The sequence below is a fragment of the Manis javanica genome, chromosome 3 (assembly GCF_040802235.1).
Source record: "Manis javanica isolate MJ-LG chromosome 3, MJ_LKY, whole genome shotgun sequence".
NCBI classification, from domain to species: Eukaryota; Metazoa; Chordata; class Mammalia; order Pholidota; family Manidae; genus Manis; species Manis javanica.
The window spans coordinates 58,399,823-58,421,724 of record NC_133158.1 but is presented as its reverse complement, the minus strand read 5'-3'; the positions used below and the strand labels follow the sequence as shown (position 1 = coordinate 58,421,724).

Here is a 21,902-nt window from a genome sequence, read left to right as displayed (position 1 = left end):
GGAATATGAAGGTTGTAGTTAAGAATCTGGGTAAATAGTTCTTGATGGTAAGAACTTCATATTGCTAATGTCTGGCATAGTCCCTGACATATAGTATGCACTCCATAGATGCTTGTTAATCAGGCATAAAAGAATGCAGTCTACTTTTAAATCCCAAGAATATGGATGTTTGGAAACTGAATGATTGTGTTGCAGTATACTTCTGGAAAGACTAGTTTCATATTTAAATAATAAGTGCTTAAGAGTATGAAGTAAGACACTTTCCTCCTTTCTTAACACTAGGCAGCATGTTACGATTGTGGCTTAATAGTTAAATAAAACATGGTAATAATTTTAAAAAGAGGTTTATAATACAGATATTATCCCTTGCAAGATCCCAGCTTTCTCGCTACTGCTTTTAGAAGAGAAAAGAAACTTGATTGAATAGGGGAAAAAAATGATTTGGGTATGTCATGTTGGAACTTTAGTTTGAAGGTTCCATAATGGTGTAGGCTAATTTAATTCCTGTTGGTTTTTTTCCTTTTAAGTGAGCAGAGGAGAAAAATCTTAAAGAGTAATGACGTATTAATACTTGTCCATTTCTCTCATTTTACTCATGGAAAGAGGAAAAAGGAGGGGGGTAAATTTAATGCATTAGCTTTATTATTTGGGTTAATTTTTATTGTCAGTTACCATCATGAATGGGCTGTCAGATTTGGACTCCACGCCGCAATGAAAACTAGGGACTACTGATTTTCAACTTAGTACCAGTTTGTTTTCTGTGATATTTTTTGATATATTACTAACTCCATTTTTCACTTTTGGAATGAGATAATATTGACCTAGCTGAATTAGGCAGGTAAGGATTTGTCTCTGGGCTACAATATCTTGAAGAAAGCCTATGAAATTGTTAACTAAATTTTTCAGTTTTCACCAGTTGCTCCTACTGTTAGTGAAGGAGAAGTATTTAATGGTATTGGGCTCTGATGGCCTGGCAGGAAAGGGTTATCAGTTAATTTCAGACTGTGATTATGTTTTAGTTCAACGTTTTTACAAGTCTGATCCTTAGGCAATAAGCATTGTACCTGGAGTCTAAATTGAAGACTCTCAAGCCCCACCTCTCAGTCAATGGGTCAGAATTTTGGGGAGTGGGCCTAGAAATCTGAATTTATAACCAAACTGTCAGTGGCTTTTATATAAGCTAAAATTTGAGAATTACTATATACTTGTTACCAATGTTTCTGTTTACCTGATTTCTTTCAGACCTGGCCTATGAAGTTCTTTTATCAGTTTTTGTAAGGCATAATCAGAATATAATAAAAGAGGTCATTATGATTTACTTTCTGGTAAACAGATTGAGAACAATATTAAAACCAGTATTCCTTTACATTAAATTTATGTTAACTAAAAATATTTTCTGATTATCAAAGTAATATATGCTCATTGTGGAATATTACAGAAATTTAGGAAATTATAAAATGATACCAATTACCCATAATACTATTTCCTGGAGAAAAGCATTATTCTAATTTTGGTTTTCTTCCAGGATCTGTTTCTTCATTTATCCCTACCTTTTTGTTTTTATGGAAAATAACATTTGTATTTTTTTTATAAAGGTATTATGGATATACACTCTTATGAATGTTTCACATGAAAAAAGCAATGTGGTTACTACATTCACCCATATTATCATGTCCCCCCTTACCCCACTGCAGTGACTGCCCATCAATGTAGTAAGATGCCACAGTCACTATTTGCCTTCTCTGTGCTACACTGTCTTCCCCGTGATTTCCCCGACACCATGCGTGCCAATCATAATACCCCACAAATCCCCTCTCCTTCTCTCCTGCCCTCCCCCACCCCACCCCTTTGGTAACTGCTAATCCGTTCTTGGCATCTGTGAGTCTGTTGCTGTTTTGTTCCTTCAGTTTTGCTTCATTGTTATTCTCTACAACAACATTTGTATTTTTTATCCTGCATTTTTTCTACCTGATATATAAGCATTTATCACATTATTAAACTTTTTTCACAAACATAACTTTTAGTTGCTTCATTATATTCCATCATAGGGGTATACTGTAATTTATTTAACCTTTTCCTTATTATTGCATGTTTAGGTTGCTCTCAGTTATTTCTGTTGAAAGTATCTGTTTAATTATCTGAATCTGATTACTTTCCTTAGGATAGGGTTATATATTTAAATTTATTGAGGTCAAAGGGCATAAATATTTTTAAACTTGTTGAATAGCACCAAATTGTTTTGAGAATGGTGTTTATTCCAGTATTTTCTTTAGCATCTTCTGAGAATGCCACAAAGAAGCAAGTAATAGTATTTTTTTTAAATCTAATTCATTAAGGAAAGCATAGTATGTTGTTCTTATTAGTATGTCTTTGATTATTAGCGAGTTGAACATTTTTGTCCTGTGCTTATCAACTTTGTTTTAAGTTTTTATCTAACCCAAATTGTCCATTTTGTTTTAGGTCTTCTCTGTCAGTTGAAATGTCTATGATTTTATCTGCCTCAGTCATTCGTGTCAGAGATGGACTGCCACTTTCTGCTTCTACTGACTATGAACAAGTCACAGGTGTGCAGGAATGCAGAAAGTATTTTAAAGTGCTCTCGAGGAAACTTGCTCAGCTGCCTGATAGATGTACACTGAAAACAGGACATTATAATATAAAGTAAGACTTGAGTTTACTCCATTAGAATCACTTGCTTATTGTTTGTCATTTTAATGAAATTTAAGTAGTTGCAATGGAAATTAGGCTTTGCTTAGTTTAGGAAAACTTGTTCAAGTCAAGAATCATGTGGTTCTGAACTTGCACCAAATAGTGGTCACTGTGTCATCCCCCTTTTTGCAGTGTCTCTGTGTTTATATCTGGCTTTAGAAAATTTTATAGGTTTTTAATCACAGATATTCCGTGTTACAAGTTGATAACTAGGTGTTTACTGGTGTTTTTATATGTCCTGGCAACTGTAGTGGGAAATATAAAAAAATTGTACATGAGACCTGCCCTCAAAGAACTAAAGAACTTTACATTGTAGTGAGAGAGGAAAGCACTTATAACTATTGCATATAAAGAAAGTAAAACTGGAGGCCAAGGGCTTCTCTGAGAGGGTGATATTTGGGGGTGACCTAAAGATGAGGAAGAAGATAGTCATATGAAGGATGCTGTGGTTGAAGAGCAACTCAGAAGCAACAGTCAGTGCAGAGGGCCTTCCATACAGATAACGGGATGGAAAGAAAACTGAAACAATGTAGACAATTAATAGAGTGGCAGAAAGTGAGGTCAAAAAGGTAAGAATGGGGCAGTTTATGTAGGGCCTTCTAGGCTGTGATAGAGAGTTTGGATTGAGTCTAATGCAATAGGAAGCCATTGGAGAGTTTTAAGCTAGAAAATTATGTATTCTGATTTTGGCTTTGAGTAGATCATCCTGGCTACTCTGTGAACAACGGGCATTACAGGAGAAAGAGTGGAAGCAGAGAGATCATTTAGGAGACTCTAGGAGAGGTTCAGGTAGAGGTGATGTTTATGACCTGAAGGAGGGTAATGATGAAAAGTGCTTGGATTGCGCCATATTTTGGGAGTAGCATCAACAAATCTTCCTAATGGATTGAAATGGCATGTGAGGGGAGGAGAATTATCAAGAGTCACCTCTAGATTTTTGACCTAGAGAATGTCCATAATTACTTGGTGAATAAGGCTGAAATTAAACTGGAGGATGTGTATTCCAGAGATAAAATCAAGAGTCTATTTGGACATATTAAGTCTTAGATGCCCATCAGACATCCATGGCACTGTCAGGTTGGCAGCTGGATGTGTAAGTCTGAAGTTTACTACAGAGATTTAGATTTGGGGGTCGGCTTACAGTTTATAATTAAAACCTTGGGGATGGACAAAACCGCCTTGGAGAATATACACTTGAAACGTTTACAGAACAGTTAACTCATGAACAGTTTGGTACTGATTGTGCTAACTACAAAATCACATCAGAACAAGGTTCATATGGGTATAATAAGGAGAGGGCTTACTTATTGAGATGACACATGCACCGTGTCCTGAAGAATTGGTAAGCTTTGCCTGAGGCAGAGAGGAGCACCTTTCAGGTGTAGGGAGGAGAGGCAGAGTAACTGAAGCATGTGACTTAGCATGCTAGGTGCATTAATTTATTTGGCCTGGTGTAGTGAATGGTGATTTAGGGATAGTTACGGGAAATGTCACATGATTAACATGGGACCAGATCCTGAATGTCACTTTGATATGATAGGTTACGGGAAGCTATTACTGTAGGTTTGAGGGAAGTGACTTGATGAAAAACAATGGTGAGAAGTGAAATACAAGGTGAAATGGAAAGTCTGAGAGGAGAGAGGTGAGTTTATAATTAGGGCCTGAACTAGTAAAATACAAGTGCAAATGAAAAAGAAAATGTCAACCACAAAGACACTTCAAAAGAAGAAATGGTTAATATTGGTAAGATGGAATACCAGAAATGAAGAGAGAAAGGGACAAAGATTACTGAAGCTTTGGAATTGAATGTAATGAGGTCTTTGGAAATGGTTGCTTTTGGGGTGTGAGGAAGAAGAAGAAGAGAAGGAAGCTCCAGTTTGGGCATTTAAAAAAATTTAAATAGTGTTCATCCATGGAGTATTAGTTTCCAAATATTCTATAATCTCATTTATAAGAAATTTATATGAATGCTTTGATTTAGCTTGTGCTAAATTATTTTTAAAAGTTGTAGCTTTGAGGCATTTATTATAAAAAGCTGGTACTCATAAACTAGTAACTTAAAATTCATACATTTGCTTCACTTTTTAGCTTGACCTTCTAGTAAATCTTTAGATTCATTGATTTTGGCTGCTGTATAAGGAGATGATCCTCCCTTGTCTGGATGGTTTAAGAGCATAATTCATTGATGAGCAGCTCTTATTTTTCTTTTACTGGCAGTAGGGCTTACACCTAGTATTAATGTGGCTTCCCATTTTGTCATTTTGGGTTCAAATCCACCTCTGTAACAGCCACCACTGAAGGCAGATTTTGGCAGACTTTGGAAAACTTGTTTTACTTGAGGCTCCCTGTGCTTCATGACTTGCAAAACATAATGGCCTGCAAATCCCGCAGCAGCAGTGGTCAGTCCAACTGCTACCACTGTGCTGGCCATGGCTCTGGTGCAGCTCATCCCAGCCCAGAGGCCGCAGCCACCCACCCCATGCATCTACCAGGATGCTATGCAGCCACCCCCAGCAAGCATAAACCACCCAGATATGGGCAGCCTCCATTTTGAGCATTTTAATTGTTGTGACCAGGTAGTGCATTGGAGGTGGGATAGAGATTTTGGAATTTTAACATGGAAGTTAAAACTGTGAGGGTAAAAATGCTCACTGAGTTTTCTAAAGGCCCACAATAGAACTTTAGGGAACATCCGTAGTAACTTGGGTCATCTAGGTAAAGGTAAAATAATGAATTGTTATCTTTAACTAGGTTTTCTGAGCATTTAACTGGAAAATGTGGTAGTGGTGGTGGTTCAAATATATCTAAATTGATAGCCTACTTCTATTTTCTGGAGAAAAAAATTAGAAACATTTTAATATTTAATAGACTGTTTTAGTGCCCTTGTTCATTATTTTGAGTATTAACTGTTACTGTATAGTGCTGTAGACAGAAGTCAACATTATAGGAGATTAACTTGAATGTATATTAATTCTGGTAGATATCCTGGACTTTAAAAAAAAGCAACAACTTCTTTTTAAATGTTTTTTGTTCCTGTACCTTATTCTCTTAAAAATAGAGTAGAATGTAGTAAAATTCTTAATACCCCTCCAGTTCTGTTTCACTGTTGTGAATTCTAGATCTAAATAATTTCTTTCACCCCATCTTATTCCACAAAATATATAAAGCGACTTACAAAAATATGATTTAGTAGTACAGGGAAGAGAATTATATGAAGGAAAAAGTAAAGTAGGAAGATAATAATAAACTAAAGTAACATTTCCTTCTTAAGATGCAAACTACATAGTCTGTTCATGTGTTGAAAGGGGCTACAAATATTGCTCTTATCTTTTTTGTTGCCAAAACAAAAGGGGTTAATGGATTATTTATAGGATTCACAGTGGCCATTGGATAAAAACATTGCCTTTCATGTTAACTGAGACCTGATGTACCTAAAGAGGCACAGCATTTGGGTAGCATTTTTCAGCAGCCATAGCAATAAACTCTTTATGATTTTTCTATTAATTCCTTAGTGTATGCAAATGGATTGGTACAAGAAGCAATTTTATGAGAGTTTAGCAGTGGGATGAATCAGCAGTGGTCTAATCTGGCCTCATTTAAGAATACAATGTAGAAATGTCTAAAGAAATAAATAGATTGCATGGCCTTCAGAACCACACATAGAAAAGCCTCTATGCATGTTATTTTTATAGCTAGGTTTTTGAAAAGATTGAACAGATTTTTAATTCTAGTTCCTAACAAGAACCTAGATTTTATATATTTTCTATCACGGATTAGAGGTATTGTTCATTAGTTTCGTGTTTACCGAGGTTTTCATGCTATGAAAAATTTAGATTGAAATGTATAAAATTGGGAGTGTGTTTTCATGTGTTAGTTGACTTACTTAATATTCTCACGTGACAACTCTTTTTCTGACCACGAGTTTGCTAGATAAAACTCATAGATCTGCGGTGGTGCTATTGTAGGACAGCCTGAAACTGGCACCAGACTCCTCTCTGCTCTCCTAGCCAAGTTTCTACATGGGTCTCTTTCCTTCAAAGCCCAGTTTATAGCTACTTCTTTTGAATCACCTTTTCCTTGTTATTACTATTTCATTTCTTTAATGGTGTCACTCTCTTCACAGATTGCATATAGCACTTGTTTGACTTTTTCATCATTTATTTATTTTTCTTATTTTTAATTTATTTTAAAACTTCTATATCCACGCTCCTTAACTAGATTGTAACTCATTGAGATAATTGATCTGCCATGGCTTATATTATTTTTGATTCCTCATCTCTTAGCATTGTGGTTTTCAGAAAATTGAGGTGCTCTCTTTGCAGAATGCCACTGAGAACCAAAACAAAGTAACTAAATGTATAATTATGTGCTAAATCAAGTGGTACCTCACCTTGGATTCTAGTTGAATAGATAGAGGAAGACCAGGTCTTTGAGAAAAAAACTAGAGGACTTACATTTAAAATAGATAAAATTCCTTTAATTTTCTCCTTCTGTGTATTGGGAAAATGATGAAATTCATCAGATTGCAGGGCTGAGTACTGCATTTCAGCAAATAGAACTCATTCTGTGAAGCATGTCTTGTGCTGGCACAATGCTGTGCATATTGTAACATAGTAGCTGCTAAGTGAAGGATGGCTGTTTTGAGGTATGGCAGTGTTCAGAATGCCATAGACTTTGGTCTAAGGTTTCATTTTGTCCAGAATTCTTCAACTTGACTTGTTGATTGGGAACAGGGGTGCATAATCCAGTTTTGTGATTTCTTTGTACTTTACATGGTAATCATACAATTCTCTCTGTATAAAATTTTAAGTAATTCATCTGTTTCATAGGTTGAAGGATACCTTCCTTGAATTGTCATAAATGTTTAATATATGAAAATAAGTTGTGCCATACAAGATCTTAAAACTTTGAGATTAATTTTGGGGGTTTAAATATCATAGTTACACATTTTTTAGATCTTTAAACATTGAGACACTGATTTTATAAAAAAAAAACTTTTGGGAGGTCAATCATACTCTGTTGTGAATTTCAGTGCAATTCCTTAGTTCTTTCACCATGAAATTATTTGAGTCTGTTAATGACTGTGAGCCTCAGAGATTCTCTCCTTACCTGAGGATTCACTTTCTCCGTATTTGTCTCCAAACTGGTACATCACTAGGAATGCTGTTTTAGGCTTACCTGCCTCTTTGGATTTAGTTTCTGGCAGTGCCTTTCTTTTACTCTTTGGTGTTACTTTCTGATTACATGAGTAGTAACTTCAACAACCCAGTTATTAAGTACCTTCACTTGCTAGGCACTTTACTTAAACTTTGCAACAGCTCTGTGAATAGCTAATAAATAGAGCTCTTTTATTTGCCAAGGACAGAAACACAACTCACTAGCTTAAGCAAAAAAGGGTATTGTGAAGGACAGGCTAGCTTCTCAGCTGGCTGGAACCAGGGACTCAGATGTTACCAGGAATCTTTCATTTCTCCAGTCTCCCTCCTTTTGCAGATAGGTGTTCTCCGTGTATTAGAAAACACTGTACAGGCTTACTTATTTCCAGCTGAGCAACCCTTCTCCCTCCATATTTCAAGAAAAAGATTTTGTTGGCTTTGCTGTGTTGTGGCCTCTTTCTGGACTAACATTGTGGTCAGAGCGCTAAGGTACTCTGAGTTGGATCCTGGATCACATGCCTACTCCTTTGATGGGCAGTTCTACCAAAGTCACATAGAATAGGTAGTGTGGCTGGAGATAATTCTGCAAAGGGAAGGAGTGAAGGGACACTGGGTAGATAGCATTATAGTACTACCTCCCTTAGGTAACAGATGAGGAAACTGAGACACAGCGTTTAAAGAAACTTGCTCAAAGTCACAGAGAGAATAAATGATATATCTGAACCACAGTCTTTGGCTTCAGCATTCATATTATTCTCGGGTAAAAGAAAGAGTTGCCTCCCTTACCCTTAATGTCTCTCTTGGAAGAATAAATTCTAATTCTTCTTACTTTTTATGGAGAGAAAAATTAACCAGGGAAGAGAATTAAGTGAAACTCCCTCCCACCTTTGGGGCTGAGAAATACGAGGAATGGAGTATGTGTGAGGTCTAAAATGGATGAGACAGCATTGTCACTTTGGAGACCAGATGTTTGGTGAGGAAGGGGCATGGCAGGGGAATGCAACCCGCTGCTACCACTTGGGGAAAGAAGGCAACCTGTGTATCCTACTTGCCTGTTTTGTCTCCTTGCTAGCATCACATTACTTTTCTCTTGTTTATTATGGTAAAATCGACAGCTTTTTAGCACTGTGTATGTTAAGTAGGTGCTTATGAACTAGTCTGGGAACCTAATTACTTTTACAATACACTTTTTGTGGGAGAATAAGCTCTACGTGAATAAACTTATGGAATTTAGCCAATAGGTAAACACATGATTGATTATCTAAAAATGTCAGGAGCTTCATTCTCTGGGGGGTGAATGGGAAAGGGTTAGTGGGAAAGGGTGAATCAGGAGATTAACTGCAGAAAAAGAAATTAAGGGTGTTAAAGGCAAATTTTGCTTGTTATCTTTTGTCCAAGGCTCTGATTGTGTTAATGCTAATTACCTTTGGTCACTTAAAATCATCTTATTCTCCTTTACTTTTCTGTTGTAAGTTGCTATCGCCTGGCATATTGCCTGTTAATAAATATTTTCATATTTAGTGAGGTTAATGTTAGTGACTAAATGAGTCTTTTATTCATGGGATAATGTGTTATGATTTAGCTCTTCATCATTGGAGAATAATTTCAATTTGACCATTTAAAAGAGGAGGGAGAATGTAAGATGTTCCTGATGGAATGCTGCACGTGGTAGATGCTTAGTGTTACTGAGGTCTCACCTCCTTAGCTTCCCAGTGATGGCAAAGTCTTGTTTCACCTTGTTTCCTGCTAGACATATTTAATGATGATAAAATCCCTAAGATATACTCATTTTCATAGTATCAAACTGTTTTATATCTTAAAGTTTAATTACTTTGCTTTAGAGAATAGAATTTGGTGTGGAAGGTTATTTTGAAAATAATATTTTTTCATACTTAGCAATTTTAACTTAGATTAGAGATGGCATGTCCTACTAGAGAACTTTTCTTCCCCAGGAAAGCTATTCACTGGGCAAATGTAGCTACAAAGGATAAGCAGATTTTTCTACATGTATACTTGCAGAATGAAAATATTATGTATTGCAAATATGATTAGTGTCTCAATTTGTAAATAGTTGGCTATGTATTTTTTTCAGTTAGCATGCTACAAAATGCAGTTTTGTTTCCTTATCTTGTTTTAATATATCATTTTATCATTTTAAATGCATTCCTAATACTGTATTGCAAGTTCCTGGCAGGCAGGGACTTAGTCTTTGACTTCAGAGCCTATGGAGTAAAATGCTATATACATATGCTAGGTGCTCTAGTATTTGCTGTGGGGAAGATGATTGCTTTCACTATTTAGTTTGATGAAGCAGGCTAGAATTGTACTAATAATACCAGTGTTTAATTGGTGATGTGTAAAATTTCTTTGACAGTTCATAAATAAAATTAGATATCAGAGAAAGTTTAATGTTTAAAACTATTTGTTTTATTCGACTTTAGGAATAACTTGCGGTATGGCTTGCTGGGACACAAAAAAGAATTAGTTTTTAATGAAGTGATTGAAAGGGATAAATCCCCTTTTCCTAGAGTTTGAATTTCTGCCAGACTTACCTGTTTAAGACCCACTTGATCCTGGAACTCCCTCAAGAAGTTCCTAGTGTATGTGCAGAAACCAAATGGGTAATGAGGTTAGATAATTCCTTGGCCCAAAGAAAGGCAATAGCTATAAAGACCAAATATAGTGGTACCAAAGCCCAAAAGTGGAAGGGAAATAAAAAGGGAAATCAGAGGAAAATAGGAAGAAAACAATGGCAATTTAAAAATTATACTCAAGGTGGAGAAAAGAGGACTGTCTGCGTGTGTGTGTGTGTGTTAGTAATGACTGTGATAAAAGGAGAACAAACTTACCTGTTAGACTCTGTAGCCATCTGGAGGTACTCACTGTAGAGGTAATTCCACGTGGTCCCTGAGAGCAGCCCCCTCTTTGAAGTAAGGGGATATTGAAACTCACTAACCTGAACCCTAAAGCCTTCTGGGAACACTGACAGGAAGATCAGATGAAGTTATACTCCCTTCTGTCATTTAGTCAAGTATTTATTGGGTTTCTGTTTGCATAAATACTTTTAGATACCAGCCAGCTGTATAATTATATGTACACAATATACTCAACAAAACCATGTATAACTGAATGAACTAATTTATTGAACAGTTATTACGTGCTAAACACAAAGTGTTCTAGGTGCTAAGATTACAGTGTGGAACCATACAGAAATCATCCTTCTTTCATGGAACATAGATATTAGTAAGAAACATTACAACAAATAAACACATAAGTATATAACTTCAAATTAGGTTAGTTACATGAAGAAAAATAACAGCTGATGTGATGTAACCATGGGGTGGACTCAGTTTAGATTGTGTGCTCTGGAAGGGACTTTAAGAACTGAAGGATGAGTAGGATTGATCATGTCAGAACTGAGCATTGCAGATGAAGCAGATGGAATTTGTGAAGCTTCTCAGATGGGGAGTTGGGGAACTGGGTGAGTTGGTATCTTTAAGGATCTGGAATGGGACTAGTGTGGCTGGAATCCAGGGAGGGAGAAACAGAGTGATTTGTGATTTTGAAAAAGTGGAAGAATGTTGGTGAATTAAGACAAAATTGGTTTACCTATACACTAGGGAAGTTGGTGTTGTGTTGTGGAAAGAATGTGAGTTTTGGAGTTAGAACTTTATTGCCACTCTGCTTCTTAATGGTGTGTGACCTTGGGTAAGTTACTAAGCTTCCCTGAACCTCTGTTCCTTCATGTGCAAAATGGAGCTAGTGCCCCTTTACTGTGAAAATGAAATCAAGTAAGATAGGCAAAGCACTTAACAAAGGTTCCGCATTCATACTAAGGGGTCAGTGAACTGTACCTGCTGCTGTTACTATTACTACTACTTCTCTTCTTCAAGGCAGAAGGACAAAGGCCAGGTCTATCAAATGTGAGCTAAATGAGCCTGATGAACAGGCCAAAGCATGTACGAACTGGTATGCCTGCAGGTGACTTTAGACTTTTTCATATGAGTGGTCCTCAGTGAAATGGTGGGAGTCGTTCAGTTTGTCCCAGTGATAGTTGAAAAAGCAGAAAGTCTTTTGATAACAAAAGTAAATTGACTGAGCCATATGTACTTTTGGAAAACTGCCTTTGCATTTCAAAGAAAGACAGCATTATAAGGCTATATTTGTCATGAAAAGCCATAATATTGAAGAACATTTTATAGCCTTTTCAGAGAGTATCATGGAACATAATTATAAAAAATAAAGACTTTGAAATAAAGACTCTGAAATTGCTGACATAAAATCCTAAAAACGGTTTCCTTTCATTCACAAATAATTTTCTAGTTAAATTTAGTGTAAGTAAAAAAACCATTGGAAAAGCTGTCATGTAGGTGTCTATTATCAATGTGGAAATAAAGTAAAAACCAGCCATAGCACAAAAAAATGGGGTTCAAAGTTTTAGTATATATTTGAAAGATAAATAAACTCCTAGCTAGCCATTTGGGAATTCTGAATGTTTGATAGCCAATCACCTATTGTGTTCTATCACAATTCAAATTATTATTGGGTATATTTGAATGCTAATGACATGCCAAAAAATTTTGACAAGGACAGTGAAGATTTTTTTTGAAAGATAAAATTACTTAGAAAAACAAATACTCAGCTTTTGGTTTATATATTAATTTTGTAGAAAAATGCAACATGTTATGGCTAAACTTTTTTTGACTCTGACCGATGAGAAGAGATACCTTTTACTTTGTGAGCACTACCCATATACAAATAGGAAACTGAAAAGTTTTATAGAACAATATGCATTCCAGTGTTTTCTGTTACATTCTGTTTCAATTTTTAAGAGAACACTGTGTGTAATTCACTTTCTAATTTTATGACCTACTAATGGGTCATAACTTGCAGTTTGAAAAACATTGCATCAAATGATTACATAGTAAGTAGAACTTCAGAAAGGAATTCCAGGTTATTCCAGAAACCTAAGATCAGCATAATTACCCCAGTAGTGTATCACACACCATTAATAATAGATGATTAATAGGTGCTACCCCACATCATTTGTCTGCCTGGAATGGTCTTTTAGAAAGATACACACACACACACACACACACACACACACACACACACTACATAAACACACATATATATTTATATTTACTTACATATGCATAAACTCTCACTGGAAGGATACAAAAGAAATTAATAACATGAGTTACATTTGAGGGACATAGGTATCTGTGGGCAAAGATTGGGATAAGACACTATGTACAGTATTTCCTCTCATTTTTCATTCTTTTTCAATATTTGAGTCGTGATATGTTCTAAATATTAAATCCAAAATAACAGATAAATTCTGCTTCTACAGTATTAGAGAAAAAAGGGGGTTGAGGGCCTTCAGTATGGATCAGGGTTTGGCGGTAAAGATTGCTGTGACAGAATAGCAGTATCTGGTGCAGGAGCGGGAGTTAGAGTCTATATGCTGTTCACTGCCCTTCATTTAGACCAGCTCTGTTATCAGTGCTGTAAAAGGATGTTTAAGTGACTGATTAAAAAGAGTTAATCTGTTGTCCCAGGCTCTGCTTATTATAGGGGGAATGTACCTCATTCTAGAAAGTTTTTTTTAATAGAACATAGTTAATTTAAACATTTCAGTGCTTAAAGTAGTTTTTTCTTTTTAATTTTTAACTTATTTAGAAATAATTTCAAACTCACAGAGAAGTTGTACAAATAAGAACAATACAGATAATACCTGTACCCAGATTGACCTTTGGTTAACATTTTACCCCACGTGCTTGATTTTATCCATCTACCTATTTTTGTTTGAACCATTTTTGAGACATTAACAAATACCATGCTGCTTTATTCCTAACTACTTCAAAGTGTGTTTTCTAAGATTAGGGATATTCTCTTACTTAACTGTAAGCACAGTTATCAGCACTATTAATATTGATATTTTTATCTAATCTACTGCCTGTTTTCCATTTTTGTCAGTCAACCCAGGAATGAGCTTTATAGCATTTTTTTCTTTCTTTTCTGGCATAGGATCCAGACTAAGGTTAGGTATTACACTTAGATGTGTCTCATTGGCCTCGTAATTAGAAACATTGCCACAGCCTTTATTTCTTTTTTACGACTTTGAGATTTTAAATCTCAGCCCCCCTGCCTTAAAAAAAAAAACCCAGAAAACAGAATACTGATCATTCTGATACCCTTCCATGATTAAATTCAGATCATGCCCTGTTGGCCAGAGTAGTACATAGCCGATATGTCTTTCTGAGGATATCACATCTGAGTCACAGAAATCAGTCCGTTGGCCCCTCATTATGATGTCAGAGCACTTGGTCAGGGTGCTGAGTAGTTTCTACTGTATAATAAATATATTCCCTTTGGCAACCAATAAGCAATCCATGGGAAGATATTTTGAAACCATGCAAGGTTCCCTGCTCCTTACCAAAATTTCCACCTAGATTTAGCATCCACTGATTGACCTTGCTTGATCCAATCCTTACCACATTGGTTACAAAAATGCTGATTTTTTTTTACAATTCTAGCACCATCTGTACATTTGCCTGTTGGCACTTAACACTCTGCTGCAAGAGTCCTTCTTAGTCCCCTTTTATTTTATTTGTTGTTATTATGAACTTGTTAAGTTCCTCTTTTTACCCCCAGTAGCCCATAATTCATTATTATTTGAAGTAGGGGATTTGATTCTGGGGTCAGTGGATGACTTTAGGAGGTTGGTAATCACCCTGAAATTGTGTGCCAAGTTCTGTGTTGTTTGGACATCTTCCTGATAAGAGCATGCATAACTTTCATCAGAATCTCTGAAGAGTTCTTGATTCAAACAATGTTAAGCTCCATGAGGTTGAAGAGTTAAACCTTAGGTCTTAACGCTATCTGTACCCTTATATATTTGTATAATTCTTTCCCCTGCTTTCTACACCAGGTGGTAAATAACTGAAATGTTGGAACCTCAGTGTATGTCCCTCTGTAGGTGTGTTCCATTTTTTTGTCTACTGTAATTGTAGCTGAAAACAGTATTATATTTTTGTTCCTTTAATTTTTTTTACTGGAATATGTAATTTTAATATCCTCATTGCTACTGTAGCTGCAGTTTATAATGTATATAGAACCAGTCTTGTGAAACAACATATTACCTTGGTTTCATTTGAAATTTTAAAACCAATGTTTTTTACACTATAGTTTTATTAGCTCTCTGGGAGTGAGTTACATGATGTTGTGCACTGAAAATTACCCCAATGTTCTGGCCTTCTCTTTCCTGGATGAGCTTCAGAAGGAGTTTATTACTACTTATAACATGATGAAGACAAATACTGCTGTCAGACCATACTGTTTCATTGAATTTGGTAAGGGACTGATTTTTTTTTTCTTTTTCATCATCATGTCTCCATCTAGTCATAAGCAATTTCTTACCTAATACTGGGGGGCAAGGGGAAAAACAGAAAACTCTGCTACCTTGCTTTTGATAGGATAATTTAACAAATAGTTTATCTATTATAGCAACTTCTTCATTTAGGAACTTGTAAGAAAAAATTTTGTTTGAACTGTGGAAGGGATTATGGTTATTTGCACAAATAGTTAATCCTGGAGGACAATCTCTCAATGAGAAATTTATAAGCCAGGGATTCAGAGTTTTGTGTTTATGTGATAACCTTTTATGGTCTGCTTAACATAGAACAGAGGTTGGCAAACATTTGCTGGAGAGGACATCTTTTAGGCTTTAAACACCATATGGTCTCTGTCACAACTACCCAACCCAGCTATTGTAGCTTGAAAGCAACCATAGGCAATATATAAATGAATGAGCATAGTTATACTCTAATAAAACTTGATTTACAAAAACAGGCTGTATTTAGCTTATGGACATTAATTTGTTTGACTCTTGATATAGAAGGAAAAAAGGTAAAACCAAATTGTAAATGGTGGAAATAAAATGGTAGATATTTAGAAAGTATCTTAGAGGGTATTTAGGAAATAATCTTGTACTGATCTCATTAAATTTATCTGTTAAAACATATTCTAAGGTATAAGCATTAAAAAGAAAACAGGTTAATAAGAACTTGCAATTTCTTATGTATGTTCTATGTAATCACAACTGGCAATTACTGACAGACAGTATTTTATGAGCTATGAATCCCTTTAAAGACTCTGGTTTAAAGTTAAAGAAAACTGTTTTTGTTAATGTTCAAAGTAATTCCTTGAAGTGGATGTAATAGTAGAAATATTCTTATGGTCATGTAGTGCTAAAACCTTAGTTTATTCACAATTATTAATTTGTAGAGTGAGAAATGTAATTCCATGATGTACTAATCATTAAACACAAATAATATTAGAATATTCTATGACAGATTTGAACAGTTTGGTAACAAATTAAACTGTTTATCTGCAAGATATACTGTCCATAAACAACATACTCTCAAATGATTTAATTAACAAATGACTACAAGGGGATTTATTTTTATTTTGCATAGATAACTTCATTCAGAGGACCAAGCAGCGATATAATAATCCCAGGTCTCTCTCAACAAAGATAAATCTGTCTGACATGCAGATGGAAATCAAGCTGAGACCCCCTTATCAAATTTCTATGTGTGAGCTGGGGGCAGCCAATGGAGTCACATCTGCATTTTCTGTTGACTATAAAGGTGCTGGTAAGATTTGTTCTGGTGAGTTCTGGATCGCAATTATTTCACACAAAAAAAGTCTTTTGTAAGAACTTTTTTAAGTCGGTTAACCTATTCTAATATTTTTAAGCAAGTACATGAGAGAATATAGAAGTTCAAAGTAATCCTTTCTCCCAGTGGTTTATACAGTGATCTACCAGATAATATGACTAATCAAGAAAATACTTTTAAATAACAATCTCAGGGGTTTGCCAGGGAAACATTTAAGAAAGTTTCTAGAAATGAATAATAGCTTATTTGTAATATTTGTTTCTAGTCATGTAAAGTGCTTTGCATCATGTCAAAATAGCTGTGTTCAAGGCCAGTGTTCTTGACTGTCACAGAAAATGTGATCATCTACTCAAACTTTGCCTACCAGACAAAGAATACCATACTCAACAGTTCTGACAGGTTGAAAACTTTTTCTTAAAAATGGAGACCTCATTATTTTATAAGGTAGCATATGCCATTATTGAATTTCTTGTTTAAAAAATTCTTTCTTACATTTTGAGCTAAAATCTGTTCCCTGTAATGCCTACCTGCCTGTCTAAATTCTGTGACCTCTCTCTCCCTCTCTTCAACTGTACCAGAATAGCACTTCAGAACTTTGAAGCCAGCAACTCTGTGTCTTTTCTTTTTTTATTAAGGTGTCACTGATATACACTCTTAGGAAGGTTTCACATAAAAAACATTGTGGTCATTACTATGTTTCATGCATATCAACTCCTCCCACACCCCATACCCCACTGAGGTTACTGTCCATCAGTGTAGTAAGATGCCACAGAGTCACTACTTGTCTTCTCTGTGCTACACTGTCTTCCCCATGACCACCCCCCACCACACACCATATGTACTAATCATAATACCCCTCAATCCCCTTCTCCCTCCCTACCCACTCACCCTTCCCCACCCCTCCACAACCCCTCCCCTTTGGTAACCGCTAGTCTCTTCTTGGAGTCTGTGAGTCTGCTGCTGTTCTGTTCCTTCAGTTTTGCTTTGTTGTTTTATTCCACAAATGAGGGAAATCATTTGGTACTTGTCTTTCTCCACCTGGCTTGTTTCACTGAGCATAATACCCTCTAGCTCCATCCATGTTGTTGCAAATGGTAGGATTTGTTTTCTTCTTATGGCCGAATAGTATTCCATTGTGTATATGTACCACTTCTTCCTTGTCCATTCATTTACTGATGGACACTTAGGTTACTTCCATATCTTGGCTATTGTAAATAGTGCTGCAATAAACATAGAGGTGCATATATCTTTTTGAATCTGAGATCTTGTTTTCTTTGGGTAAATTCCTAGAAGTGGGATTACTGGGTCAAATGGTATTTCTATTTTTAGTTTTTTGAGGAATATCCATATTGCTTTTCACAATGGTTGAACTAATTTACAGTCCCACCAGCAGTGTAGGAAGATTCCTCTTTCTCTGCATCCCAACTGGTCTGAGGTGGTATCTCACTGAGGTTTTTTTTTTTAAATTTTTTATTAAGGTATTATTGATATATACTCTTATGAAGGTTTCACATGAAAAACAATGTGGTTACTACAATTACCCATATTATCAAGTCCCACCCATACCCCAATGCAGTCGCTGTCCATCAGTGTAGTAAGATGCCACAGATTCATTATGTACCTTCTCTGTGCTACACTATTTTCCCCGTGATCCCCCACACCATGTGTACTAAACATAATACCCCTCCATCCTCTTTTCCCTCCCTACCCACCCTCCCACACCTCTCCCCTTTAGTAACAACTAGTTCCTTCTTGGAGTCTCTGAGTCTGCTGCTATTTTGTTCCTTCAGTTTTGCTTCATTGTTATACTCCACAAATGAGGGAAATCATTTGGCACTTGTCTTTCTCCAACTGGCTTATTTCACTGAGCATAATGTCCTCCAGCTCCATCCATGTTGTTGCAAATGGTTGGATTTGTTTCTTTCTTATGGCTGAATAGTATTCCATTGTGTATATGTACCACATCTTCTTTATCCATTCATCTACTGATGGACACTTAGGTTGCTTCCATATCTTGGCTATTGTAAAAAGTGCTGCAATAAACATAGGGATGCATATGTCTTTTTGAATCTGAGAATTCTTTGTATTCTTTGGGTAAATTCCAAGGAGTGAGATACCCGGGTCAAATGGTATTTCTATTTTTAGTTTTCTGAGGAACCTCCATATTGCTTTCCACGATGGTTGAACTAGCTTACATTCCCACCAGCAGTGTAGGAGGGTTTCCCTTTCTCCGCATCTTTGCCATGCCAGCATTTGTTGTTCTTAGTCTTTTCGATGCTGGCCATCCTTACTGATGTGAGGAGATATCTCATTGTAGTTTTAATTTGCCTTTCCCTGATGATTAGTGATGTGGAGCATCTTTTCATGTGTCTGTTGGCCATCTGAATTTCTTCTTTGGAGAACTGTCTCTTCATATCTTCTGCTCATTTTTTGATCGGGTTATTTGCTTTTTGGGTGTTGAAGTGTGTGAGTTCTTTATATATTTTGGATGTTAATCCCTTGTCGGATCTGTCATTTACAAATTTATTCTCCCATACTGTAGGATGCCTTTTTGTTCTACTGATGGTGTCCTTTGCTGTACAGAAGCTTTTTAGTTTGATATAGTCCCATTTGTTCATTTTTGCTTTTGTTTCCCTTGTCTGAGATGCATTCGGGAAAAAGTTGCTCATGTTTATTTATTTTTAAATTAAAAATATATATATATATATTTTATTAAGGTATCATTGATATATACTCTTACGAAGGTTTCACAAGAAAAACAATGTGGTTACTACATTCACCCGTATTATCGAGTCCCCCCTGCACCCTATTGCCATCACTGTCCATCAGTGTGCTAAGATGCCACAGAGTCACCAAAAGTTGCTCTGTTTATATTCAGGAGATTTCTGCCTATGTTTTCTTATAAGAGTTTTATGGTTTCATGACTTACATTCAGGTCTTCAATCCATTTTGAGTTCACTTTTGTGTATGAAGTTGAACAATAATCCAGTTTCATTCTCTTATATGTAGCTGTCCAGTTTTGCCAACACCAGCTGTTGAAGAAGCTGTCATTTCCCCACTGTATATCCATGGCTCCTTTATCATATATGCTTGGGTTTCTATCTGGGCTCTCTTTTCTGTTAAATTGATCTATGGGTCTGTTCTTGTGCCAGCACCAAATTGTCTTGATTACTGTGGCTTTGTAGTAGAGCTTGAAGTTGGGGAGCGTAATCCCCCCAGCTTTATTCCGTCTCAGGGTTGCTTTGGCTATTCAGGGTCTTTTGCGGTTCCATATGAATTTTACAACTGTTTGCTCAAATTCATTGAAGAATGCCATTGGTATTTTGATAGGGATTACATTGAATCTTTAGATTGCTTTAGGCAGGATGGCCATTTTGATAATATGAATTCTTCCTATCCATGAGCATGGGATGTATTTCCATTTATTGGTATCTTCTTTAATTTCCTTCATGAGTGTCTTGTAGTTTTCAGGGTATGGTCTTTCACTTCCTTGGTTAGGTTTATTCCTAGGTATTTTATTCTTTTTGATGCAGTTGTGAAAGGAATTGTTTTCTTGATTTCTCTTTCTTCTAGTTCATTGTTAGTACATAGGAATGCAACAGATTGCTATGTATTAATTTGTATCCTGCAACTTTGCTGAATTCAGTTATTAGTTCTAGTAGTTTTGGGGTGTATTCTTTTGGGACTTTTATGTACAATATTATGTCTTCTGCAAGGAGTGACAGTTTAACTTCTTCTTTACCAATCTGGATGCTTTTTATTTCTTTGTGTTGTCTTATTGCCATGGCTGGGATCTCCAGAACTGTTGAATAAAAGTCGGGAGAGTGGGCATCCTTGTCTTGTTCCAGATCTTAAAGGAAAAGCTTTTAGCTTCTCGCTGTTAAGTATGATGTTGGCTGTGGGTTTGTCATATATGGCCTTTAGTATGTTGAGGTGCTTGCCCTCTATACCCATTTTGTTGCAAGTTCTTATCATGATTGGATGTTGAATTTTGTTGAATGCTTTTTCAGCATCTATTGAGATGATCATGTAGTTTTTGTCCTTCTTTTTGTTGATGTGGTGGATGATGTTGATGGATTTTTGAATATTGTACCATCCTGGCATCCCTGGATTAAATCCTACTTGATCGTGATGGATGATATTTTTGATGTATTTTTGAATTTGGTTTGCTAATATTTTGTTGAGTATTTTTGCATCTATGTTCATCCAGAATATTGGTCTATAATTTTCTTTTTTTTGGTGTCTTTGCCTGGTTCTGGTATTAGAGTGATGCTGGCCTCATAGAATGAGTTTGGAAGTATACCCTTCTCTTGTACTTTTTGGAAAACTTTAAGGAGGATGGGTGTTAGGTCTTCACTAAATGTTTGATAAAATACAGTGGTACCTACATATGTGAGTACAGGGGTTTTGTTCTTAGGTAGTTTTTTGATTACCAATTCAGTTTTTTTGCTGGTAATTGGTCTGTTCAGATTTTCTGTTCCTGGGTCAGCCTTAGAAGGTTGTATTTTTCTAGAAAGTTATCCATTTCTTCTAGGTTATCCAGTTTGTTAGCATATAATTTTTCATAATATTGTCTAATAATTCTTTTATTTCTGTGTTATCCATAGTGATTTTTCCATTCTCATTTCTGATTCTGTTTATGTATGTAGACTTTTTTTCTTGATAAGTCTGGCTAGGGGTTTGTCTATTTTGTTAATTATCTCAAAGAACCAGCTCCTGCTTTCATTGATTCTTTCTATTGTTTTACTCTTCTCGATTTTATTTATTTCTGCTCTGAACTTTATTATGACTCCCCTTCTACTGACTTTGGGCCTCGTTTGTTCTTCTTTTTCTAGTTTCATTCATTGTGAGTTTAGACTGTTCATATGGCATTGTTCTTTTTTCGTGAGGTAAGCCTGTATTGCAATATATTTCCCTCTTAGTACGGCCTTCGCTGTATCCCACAGATTTTTGTGGTGTTGAATTATTGTTGTCATTTGTCTCTGTATATTGCTTGATCTCTGTTTTAATTTGTTCATTGATCCATTGATTATTTAGGAGTATGTTGTTAAGCCTCCATGTGTTTGTGGGGTTTTTTTGTTTTCTTTGCACAGTTTATTTCTAGTTTCATAACTTTGTTGTCTGAGAAGCTGTTTCGTAACAATTTCAATCTTTTTCAATTTACTGAGGCTCTTTCTGTGGCCTAGTATTTGATCTATTTTTTAAAATATGCACTCGAGAAGAATGTGCATCCTGCTGCTTTTGGGTGGAGTGTTCTGTAGATCTCTGTAGATGTCTGTTAGATCGATCTGTTCTAATTTGTTGTTCAGTGCCTCTGTCTCCTTAATTATTTTTTGTCTGGTTGATCTGTCCT

General features: G+C 35.9%; 1 protein-coding gene and 1 pseudogene across 6 annotated transcripts in view; one reads left to right on the top strand and one right to left on the bottom strand.

Moving 5' to 3' along the window:
- Positions 1-21,902, top strand: part of SEC22A (SEC22 homolog A, vesicle trafficking protein) — a 69,333-nt gene that overhangs the window by 1,061 nt on the left and 46,370 nt on the right. For 5 of the 6 annotated variants that reach the window (XM_073231533.1, XM_073231534.1, XM_037013053.2 and 2 more), the window contains exons 2-4: positions 2,461-2,661; positions 15,057-15,220; positions 16,346-16,540. In XM_073231533.1, coding sequence (XP_073087634.1) covers positions 2,480-2,661; positions 15,057-15,220; positions 16,346-16,540 — 541 coding nt within the window. In that variant the 5' untranslated portion in view covers positions 2,461-2,479. Of the gene's footprint in view, positions 1-2,460; positions 2,662-15,056; positions 15,221-16,345; positions 16,541-21,902 lie in introns of those variants that run through there. The other variant, XM_073231535.1, reaches the window with a different exon arrangement.
- On the bottom strand, positions 2,671-11,749 carry LOC140848389 (mitochondrial import inner membrane translocase subunit TIM14 pseudogene; annotated as a pseudogene).